General features: G+C 32.2%; 1 protein-coding gene and 1 long non-coding RNA gene across 5 annotated transcripts; both read left to right on the top strand.

The window, feature by feature from the left end:
• Nucleotides 1–333: 333 nt before the first annotated feature.
• Nucleotides 334–1,965, top strand: LOC145094834 (chitinase CLP-like). Its single transcript, XM_079032853.1, has one exon. The coding sequence runs from the start codon at nucleotides 369–371 to the stop codon at nucleotides 1,674–1,676; it is 1,308 nt and encodes a 435-aa protein (XP_078888979.1). The 5' UTR covers nucleotides 334–368; the 3' UTR covers nucleotides 1,677–1,965.
• Nucleotides 1,966–4,373: 2,408 nt separating this feature from the next.
• On the top strand, nucleotides 4,374–7,915 carry LOC145093726 (uncharacterized). Of its 4 annotated transcripts, XR_013703034.1 has the most exons (6): nucleotides 4,374–4,888; nucleotides 4,958–5,011; nucleotides 5,599–5,749; nucleotides 5,874–6,028; nucleotides 6,153–6,228; nucleotides 6,319–7,915. It is a non-coding gene; the product is annotated as an uncharacterized LOC145093726 (long non-coding RNA). The 4 variants fall into 4 exon arrangements; XR_013703033.1 differs by having other exon boundaries at nucleotides 5,599–6,028; XR_013703032.1 differs by lacking the exons at nucleotides 5,599–5,749; nucleotides 5,874–6,028 and having other exon boundaries at nucleotides 4,377–4,888; nucleotides 6,319–6,409; nucleotides 6,841–7,915.
• Nucleotides 7,916–10,827: the final 2,912 nt, after the last annotated feature.

Consider the following 10,827-nt stretch of genomic DNA (forward strand, 5'->3'; position numbering starts at 1 on the left):
TTTCTTATTTTGGAGATTGAATGTAACTATTACAACTTTTATACACATTATGTGAATTTTGTAAATCTCTATTTTGTCAAGGATTTGTTCAAGACAGCAATTAAACTATTTAATTAAAAATCTTTTATTATGGGCCACAACGACTAAGTCGATGATCTTGATTTGTTTTCACATAAAGTTAAGTTAGTTTTTAAAATCAAACTAAGCCTTCTTTTATTACAAGTAACAACCATACATTCAACTCTTCGCCAAGTTGTATTACTTATACTGTTATAGTTATACTACAAGATTTTGAGTTGTGTGGGTCAATGATTTCTTCTTTGCATATCTCTATAAAATCAATCATTCCCCTCAGGAAACATAAAAACATGCTTCCTCATCTACAACTAATTCTTCTCCTTCTAGCCTTCATCTCCCACGAACCTGAAGCCATAGCACAATATGTAGAACCTTTCACTTCCCAAGTTGCACCAGTAACAAAACATACTGATGCAGCTACACCACTCTATAGCATTCAGATGAAGATGGCTGTATGGGTATACATACCAGACATATATAAAAACTTCATTATTGACATAGACGCTCCTTTCACATGGCATGACTGCATTGTGGACTGGAATAGTTGGATTGACGAAAGCAGCAATTGCCTCGGTTGCACTCACCCAGTTTCTTGTGAAGAGTATGCATGCACGGATGTTCGCACATCTTATTCTTATGAAAGTCCTTCATGTCTTCCATTAACCAACACTTCGACATTACCTGGTGTGGAAGACTGCATATGCCCAGTCAACGTATTGAACCCTGTTAACGGAACATGTGGTCAAGCTCTGCTCAACTATGACAGGTTCACGTTTAGGGGAAGTGACGGTGGAAACACTTTTCGGTATTTCTATGTTACAGACTCTACCGCGGCATGTGCTCCATCTTCAATGTTTGAGTCATTCCCTGCGCATGTTAGTGGTGTCATGGCGTTTTCCTCATCTCCTTATGCATTTCCTGCTTATTTATTCCAACCTTTTAAAAAAGCTTTTGCTCTATGTTTGCCTAGCTCCTCGTCTGCTCAAGGGGTTATGTTCTTTGGGAGTGGACCGTATTATCTTCTTCCCAACTCAGACGTAGATCTAAGAAGTTTCCTGTCTTATACTCCGTTACTAAATCATACTGATTCTTTTGGTTATTTTATTGGTGTCAAATCGATAATCATTAAGGGAATGTCCATTGTTGTTTCAAAAAGCACCACCAAGCTTAGTACGATTGAGTCTTACACCATTCTTAGAGCAGATATTTATAAGCAAGTGGTTCGTATGTTTTCAATCGCTACATTGGGAATCCTCCGTGCAAGGTCAGTGGCACCCTTTGCTTTTTGTTTAAAGAATCGTATTGGACATTCCCTTGCCAGTTTGCAGATTCCGGATATCATTTTGAAACTCCAAGGTGGGAAGAAATGGATAATATCCTCAAGTAATTCCATGCAACAAGTAGGGAAAGATGTGGCTTGTCTTGCAATTATTAATGGTGGTGCGACAAGTGAACATGGGATTGTGATCGGGACGTTTCAAATGGAAAATAACTTTCTGCTCTTTGATCTAGTCAACTCAAGTTTAGGGTTCAGTTCTTCTTTATTAAGCAAAAAGACTTCTTGTGCAAACTTCAACTTTACCACACATAGCCTTTGATGTTACTTCAAAAGCTTTGCACTGGATGGATAACTTCCTCTTGCTAGTAGAATTTAAGGTAGCAAAAGCTTTATGCAACTCCACAATATAGGCTTTATCATTAATTTTCGACAAAATTTTGTATGGACCATACTTTTGTTGACCAGCTTATTGTATGTTCCTAATGGAAATTTCTTCTTGCGAATGTAGACCACCATTTCATCTCTTACCACAAATACCTTTGGATGCCTATGTTTTTAAATTGTTGCCTTGTATTAGCATTAATTGGATTGTGCAATCTTCTACCTTACCTCGTCATGGGTATTCTACATATCTTTAATATTTTATTTTTGGCTCTTTTGTTGTATACTGCAACAAACTGTGAGGTTTCAATGGAGTTGTGTGAACCATTGTTATAATAAACTCAACATGTGCTAGTTCCCACTATATCGCATCGTAATGAATGTGGAGACTTAATGCTCAATCAATTGCTACTGCTCTTCGTAAGCAAAATGAAGTTGCTAAGAGTGAACGTCGAAATTGATTAAATGCATCCATTGATGCTTGTACATGTTTATTGAAATGTGCGTTACTTTTTCGTGGCCACGATGAGTTGTAAGTGTCTTTATTTAGAGGAGATTTCTTGGAAGTGTTAAGTTACATTACGAAATGTTTGGGAAACAATCAAATGGTGGTTCCATGTATTCAAAAAGATATTGCTCATTGTTTTGCACAAAAAGTACTTCAATCATTTATTGAAGAAATTGGTGATGACATTTTTCCTTTAGAAGTTGACGAGTCGAACGATATATCAGGGGTCAAAGTTATGATGGAGCAAGCAATATGAATGCGGATTTTAGTGGTTTAAAATCTTTAATCATGAAAGAAAATACATCTGTATATTATGTTCATTGCTTTGCTCACCAACTTCAGCTAGTTATTTTCTCAGCTACAAAAAAGCATCACAATGTTGGAGTCTTTTTTTGATATAGTAGTTGTTCTAATGAATGTTGTGTGTGTTTGTGAAATTGAAACCATAAGTGGATTAAACCAAGAACTTTCTCTTACTAGATCTGGAGATACATGTTGGAATTCTCATTACAAAATTATATCGTGTCAGTTGGTTTGTTTTCATATGTTTTGATATGCTTGAATATATTGAAGATGAATGCCTAAATAGTTTTAGTCGAAGTAAAGCAAGTAGTATTCGAATATATCTTCGATCATTTGATTTTGTGTTCCACTTGCAGTAGATGTTGAAAATTATGAGGATCATACACATATTTTCGCAAGCTCTACAAAGAAAGGATCAAGATATTGTGAATGGTATAAGTTCGGTGAAATCAACCACTACAACGTTAAAAAAGATGAGAAATGATAGGTTTGATGCACTTATATTGGATAGCACCTCTTTTTGTGAGAATAACGACATTCAACTATTAAACATGGAGGAAGTTTATGTTAATCCAAGATCCCAAAGACCATATACCAATATCTCCAATAGTCATAATTCCACGTTTTTTTATTCGACATGATTTTGCACTACAAGAAAAATCTGAAATAGCTACGGAAGGGTGTTATTCTACAATAGATCGTGCTATGGAATGTTGTTCCATAGCTAATTTTCTACGAAATTATTTATCTGTAGCAAACATAAGAATAGCTACGGAAATTGTTAGCGACTCGAAATCGGTTGGCATATTGCTACCAATATTTCTATGGAAAACCCATTCGTAGCAAATTTGCAATGAAATTTTTTATGAAAATACTTTTGATTGTAATTATGCTGCACAATTAAATATGGTGGTTAATCTGCAACATAATATATCAACGAAATAAAATTTCATAGTTGTTTTGCTGTGGAAGTAGAAATCATAGCTATTTGCTAATGGAATTGTGCTACGCAATTTTATTTTTGTTGCTTGTTTTGCTTAGGGGTTCACATCCGTAGATATTTAGCTATAGAAATTTGCAACGACAATAAAAACTATGGAAGTTTGACTACGGAGCCAATATCCATTGCAACTTTTGTTAGGAATTAATTTTTTGAAAAGTATTTTACATTATAATGTCATATTATGAAATTTATTTTCATAAAGTGGGCCTGCCAACACCCATATTCGCAAACCCACAAGTAGAAGAAGAGAAATTAGGGTAAATCGATATTGTCGTCTTCAAGCAATAATGTGAGACTATGCGGATGTGGAGATCCGGTTGGAATTTGTGACGACATGGACACTAAAGAATCCTGGTCGGAGGTTCCTTGGTTACATAAACTATAATGATGAAGACAAAAATTGTAGTTTTTTCGTTGTATAGACCTATAGCTCCTAAAAATGTGCACTACAAATAAAATGACATTTAGTGGCATATACTTTTAATGGCATAATTTTTTTGTGCCACTATATTATGCTTTTAATGACATATTTTATATGCCACTATGAAAATTAATAGATTTAATGACATTTAATATTTTGTGCCACTAATATCCATATGTATTAGTGAGATAATGATTAAAATGCCATTAAAAGTTATATATTTTATATCATATAAATAAATGATTATATACCACTAAATGCTCTTTTATGAATTAATCAATCAAATAAATTTGTGACATTGTAGATATTAATTAGTTAATTTTTCTTTCCACTCTATTTACCACCTGCTTTACTTCAAGTCCTAAAGAAAACAAAGCTGCTTATTTCCGTTTCCCTTTTTCCCACTTTAGTCGACAATATCTCATTTTCTATCGGTGTAATTTTTTTACTCTTTTTTTTTCAATTAGGGCATAGTTTTTAAAGAGGGAAAGATCAAGAAGCTCACTTCCCAATTCGTTCATCATCGACTTGCTCTTTCATCGGCTCTACTCCGCCCTCGTCTTACTTGGTTCGAAACAAGGTACATGTCATAAGCTATACATGGCTACCAAGAAGAGTACTTGACATTTTTGCGCGCCAAATCGTAATCGTGAATGGTTGAATGCGCTTCTGATTGATTTTCCAACCGAGCCCTGAGGAGGAGGCTCAGATCTAGATTTGACAAGCATCCGATAATAATAGCGATGGAGGCAGATTTAAGCATATATCCACTCCTTTTGAAGAACCGACATCGTACTTCGCTCTAATGACCGCATCAAAAATAGAGTCTGATGTTCCTCTTGACGAACCATAACCTCCATGGTGGCTGCTCCACTCACTTTTCTGTAAAAATTCAGGCTTTACGAGACTCGATCGGTACTCTCTAAACCACTTGTGTTTCATTTTTGCTTTAATCTGCTAATGTGCCCTTTTGAATTGTTTCAGAAATCAACCATTCCTTTTGGATACTTATTCAGATGTTCTCTTCATCATGATAATGTACGATGTGAATAATGTTCATTATTGTTTTAATAATAAATCAACTGTATATTCTTGTATGGACTTCTTGCAATAATGATGGCACTTTAATAGCCTTTAGTTCCCCATTAGAAAATTTGTATTCCTTAGTCTTCGTTTTTGGCATATCATATGTCTTTGTTATCATTACGCGTATACATTTATCTAGAAAGAAGCATTGTTTAATTTGAATTGAGAACATCTAGAAGAAAATGCTAGTGTATCGAACATGTACACGTAGTTCAAAATAAAGTTAGACAAAAATGTAACATGCGACATGAACATATAATTGTGCCAGACCTTACCTTTTATTATAATTAGATATGAACATTTTGTCACACATGTTGTAGTAAATTCATGTATGGTATGTCTTCGATAATTCCTAATATATTCTTCGTTTTCAGTTTAATTGTAATATACTATATGTATCCTCATTTTCACACCCATGTTTGCATACATAGTGCCTCTTTTACCCTTATTCAGGACAGATTTATGTATTTTTATATTCATGCTCACCATGTATGTTCTTTATCTTAACAGTTTTCCTCTTTTACCCTTATTTGTGGTAGAAATATTACGTGTTCAGAAGAGACAAGAGTTGTAGATAGTGGAAGGTCTTGAAAATTGATAGATTAGAGGCTTCTAAGATGAGCATCCATGAGGACTTATCGACTTATACCGAATGTGAATGTTATGAACTCATAAGAAGGATCCATGAGGGTAATAAATCCATAGGGGGGTCAATTTTATCACCATTTTCTATGGAATTGTTGGTGTGTATATAAATATCCCAAACATATACACATTTCACATCATGAATTTATTGTGATTTATATCTTTTTAGGTTTCATTAAATTTCTTGGACCATACTACATGTTGCTAATTGCACAAACAAGGCCAATTGGCTCGGCCACATGTTGTCATCTCCAAGAGTGAAATGATAGCTCTATCAGATTTTGTAACTTAGATAAATTTGACTACTTGGAGACACGAAAATATGTAATATTTTTTAATTACTTCATAAATTGCATTCGTTATTGTACTTTGATTGTTTTTCTTGTTATATATACAAAAATCTACTGTGCATGTTGGATCTTACAAATGACTTTTTTTTTTTTTTCAGATATCCAGTTGTACAAAATTGTGGATCTATACAACTTTTTGGTCACAATAAACTTCACGTCTGAATATTAAGCCATGTATTATTTATGTGTGATTAATCAATTTCTTTTAATTAATATATGTTGTTTCATTGTAATCTTAACTGACATTAATCTTTTAATGTCAAGGAGGGACCAAAACTATTAAGCAACCAGAGTTCATTTTCAGAATCTTGCGAAGATATGTTGGAACCCCACCATTATATTAAACCTAATAAAGGTAATGTTTCAATAGCTTACCCATATAATCTTTTTTCTTTTTTAGTATGATATCATATTCTTTTTTCAAGACTAATGAAGGAAGGCCTCGAGAGTTAATCCTTTGTACTGAATTTGCTAACGTAAGTAATTCTATTAACAAAGATCTTTCAGAAGAAAAACGTCTCAAATTTCTTCACTAGGATCTTCACAAACATTCTAGAACGTTAATTGCCTTTTCTTTTCAGTGTTTAGTTTTCATAATTACTATTTCATTTTTTGTGTATTTGTATTATAGTTGTATTAACACTAAATATAGATTTGAATTGAAAAGCGATACAAAGGGAGTTGTCGATTGAGTCAATAAAAATAGCATTCCATGTTGTATAGCCACCAGATATTTATTATGACATCTTTATTTTTAATTATCAAAAGCTCTTATGGTACGTGTAGGCAAAGTAAGTTGGGGCTTCACTTGTTGGTAGGCCTTGGCACAAGATCGACTAAGATCATGGTTATCTGGGAATCAAAACTTTATCTGGTGACTGGCTCATGTTTACTAAGTTTTGTCAATCCTATCATTTCATAACTAGTTTCTACAATTCTTATCAAACTTCATATAATATTTGCAAGTTATATCTATTTTCATTGAACGGTTTCTTGATAAGTATTAATCATATGTTTTAGGTTTTATGTATAAAGGGAGAATTTGGATGTCATGTTGCTTTTATTAGGAGGCTTTGCGTACTTAATGCTTATGGTACATGTTCTAAAGTATAGATCTTTTTTACTCCTACTATAGTTTTATATGCAAATATTTAACTTTACATGCTACTTTTACATTTTCAATTTATGAAAATATAGATCTTTTATTAGGATCCATCATTTATGTTTTGCATTGCAACATGTGCTCTAGATTTTGGAACCCTCTTTTATGCTTGAAAATTTTGAGATTGTTCAAGATTTGGTGTAAATATGTCATGTTACACGGTAGTAATGATTTATTTATATGTTGTTTTGAAATATACAAGTTATCTATAGAATTAAAAGTAGTAATAAATAAATACAAAGTCATGGTTGAAAATATAAAATAAAGTATATTTCTATTGTCTAAGATGAAATGAAGTAAATCCATATAATAATTTAAAGAGTACCGAGTACTACTGTAAATTAACCAACAAATTTATTTTGCTGATATGATGATCACATTTGAATTTTTTTGGCAACGGAGAACTAGTGATGTCGAAAATTAACCATAGTTGTGCTTGGTGATTGGTGGGGATCTTCTAAGGAGTGCAATGCATATGGTGTTGGAGTTCATTTGATATTGAAGGAAGCTGATGGTGTGATTCAAATAAAATCCACGTACTATATAGTAAATATATTCCCATGTACCATTATATTTTTTAGGGTTATCTTAGGCTACATGTCAAACAGTTTGTTAGTGATTACTTTGAACATGAAGTGATTACTACTCCAATTTTAATTTCATTATCAGTGAATGTTATAATATGTTTCTTCTTTTAAAGCTCTTAACATTATATTGATGGTTGTGTACAATTTGTTAATAGGACCATTGAAATCATGTTATGTGAATTGCTCTTATTGATTATAGAGAAGAGCTAGCATGAAGTTTGGAGAAGAAGTTCAAGAAAGTTTCATGTTCTTTTTGCTTCTTTTTGCTACTTTTTTTTATATATTTTTTAAATGTATTTTGTTACATATTTAGACTTATTTGACATTTACTTAGATATTTTATTTAAAAACCAAAATAACATTGACGAAAAGCAATGTAAATTTTTTATTTTCCACATGAGAATTTTTTAATTATATTTTTTATTTTATATTATACTAATAACTTATATTTCTATAAGTAGCATGCATTCAAAAATGAGATTAGTACTTACTAGCATAAAATATGTGCCACAAAAAACTTTTATTATATTGTGGCAAACAAAAAAGTGTCATTGAAAGTCACATAAATTCTAAAATAGCATGGGTATTTACTGCACACAATATTTGCCAAAAAATTCTTTTCGTTTGTTGTGACATATAAAAAAGTGTCACTAAAAACCTTAAAAGTTGCAGCGACAAAATGAAAAGTGTCACTAAAGGTTTTTAGTGGGAGCGCTTCTAGTGATATTTTTAATTTGTGCCGTTCATTCTCTAGGAGACCTTTAGTGATACTTATTTTGGTATTTAGTGACACTTTTTGTGTGCCACTAAATGATATTTTGTTTGTAGTGGTGGTATAGAGAGAAGATGTCCGAATTGAGAAATCAAGTCAATGGTGAGCATGCCCTCGAGTTGAAGGTGGTCAAGTTTGAATTATCAAGTTCATGATGGTGTGTTTAGTTTGTTTCTTTGTTGTCATGTTGTATTCTTAGTTTTCCCATTTATGTAATTGAAATAGTATTAGACTATAATACAAATGGATGAATTGTTATTTTGATCAATGGAATTGGTAAGTTGTGGTTTGAATGATAATTTTTAAAGTGATAATATATTTGTTTATTTTATGGTTGAATTTTGTGTAAATCTATACTACTACATGAAAGAAGAATTTGTTGTTATGTATATTTTATCTTGAATAAGTTTATACCATTCCAAATTAAAGTAACTGCATTACAAATAGGGGTGAGTGCGGTGTGGTTTAGTGTGGTTATTAGTCAAAACCTCACCACTAATCGCAAATGCGGTTAATCCATTTTCAAAACCACTTAGTGCGGTTATTTTTGCAGTGCGGTTAGGCGGTTATATTTGTGGCGCAGTTTTATTTTATTTTTGTGTTGCGGTTATTAACCGCATGGATTTGGTGCGGTTATTTTGTATGATTTTTAACCACAGTTTAGAGCTCAAACGGTTTTAAAAGTTCAAAAATATTAATTGTAATGATAAAAAAAACCATAAGGTATAAGACAATTAACTTAAATCACAAACAACTAATATCTTAAAAACGTCAAATCAATAGTACTTAACAATAAATATCTTAAAATTGTCTAAGTTCACCATTTTTCAAAGTTAAACATAACAAAAAACCAACAATTTTATCTTCTAGTATTTTATCCATCTTTCATCCATAAAATTTGTCTTATATTTAATATTTAATGTAGTAATAATTAATAAAAAAAAATTGTATATAATATATGCGGTGCGGTGCGAGTTTTTTGCGGTTTTTGAAAACTCATAACCGCACAGCACCGCAAATTTGCGTTTTTTGAAAAACAGAAAACCTCACCATCGGTTTTTATTGCGGTTGCAGTTTATCGGTTGCGGTTGATGCGGTTTTGCGGTTAATTTTAATTACGGTGCGGTTTTTGCTCATCTTACAACTTAAAAGTGGGGTTCATTGGATATTTAATGGAAATATTATACATAAAATATCTCAAAACACATCTTTCCTTGTAGTATATCCTTGATATGTACCAAAGAATGAAAAAATTATATTTAAATTTCTCCAAGTCACTAATACATAACATCACATTTACCAATTAACATACAAAAAATAAAAATTAGATAAGGTAACCATCTTTAAAGAAGCAATAAGATCTACTCAATATATTTTTCCTCCTCCGTTTATTCATTGCTCGATGTACTACACTCACAACTACCCTCACTGTCAGGAATACCATCATTGTCGTCATCATAAATTCACTTTCTTCATCAATGTTAATTTAATCGTCTGAATCGTTGCATGATGTGTCCAGATCATCATAGTCGTCTGTATATGTAGTTGGAATAATGATTTCATTTGATACAACTTCGTCATATTGGAAAACAACGTCTTTTATTATCATTTTCACATTTGTCAGCCCAACCACGAGGTTTAACTTTAAATACAGCCAACCAGACCGAGTTGCTTTTTTTTTTTAAAACGTAGGTAAGGAATGTAAAACACCTGAGTAGCTTGCATGGCTAAAACAAACGACTCAAACTTGTTGTATTTTCTTTTTTTGACGTTTATTTCGACCAAGTTATACTGTTTGTCAACCTTAACTCATATGTTAGGTGTTGGATCGTACCATTGACATTTAAAGAAAACTGTGTTTTTCCTTGGGTAACCAGGGTACTCGAGTTCTAAAGTTTCTGCTAATTTACCGAAATATTCACTTCCTAGGCTACTAATACACAATCCGTAATTCATTGTTGATCTTTTTAGACCGTGAGTTTATGTGTAAAACTAGTAACCATTGACAAAAATACACATTATATAAGTTGACTATCCTTAAATACATTCTAGAAAGGTTAAATATATACTTGTTCTTTATTTCTTTCTTATATCCCTATATGACAAATGTTGAAGCACTTAAGAATTATAACCATGACAAAAAATAATAAACTAAGAAATAAAACATTAACACCCACATAGTTTAAGATCAATGTTGCAAAGTTCTTCTTCACTTCAGCTGCAAGCTCCTGATGATATATATCCCTAATAAG

The sequence above is a fragment of the Lactuca serriola genome, chromosome 3, assembly GCF_051521515.1.
Source record: "Lactuca serriola cultivar US96UC23 chromosome 3, Lser_US96UC23_V15, whole genome shotgun sequence".
Classification (NCBI taxonomy): domain Eukaryota; kingdom Viridiplantae; phylum Streptophyta; class Magnoliopsida; order Asterales; family Asteraceae; genus Lactuca; species Lactuca serriola.

Bases quoted from the DNA above. Each gene is read 5' to 3' on its own strand.
- LOC145094834 (XM_079032853.1), top strand. From the start codon at position 369: ATGCTTCCTCATCTACAACTAATTCTTCTCCTTCTAGCCTTCATCTCC.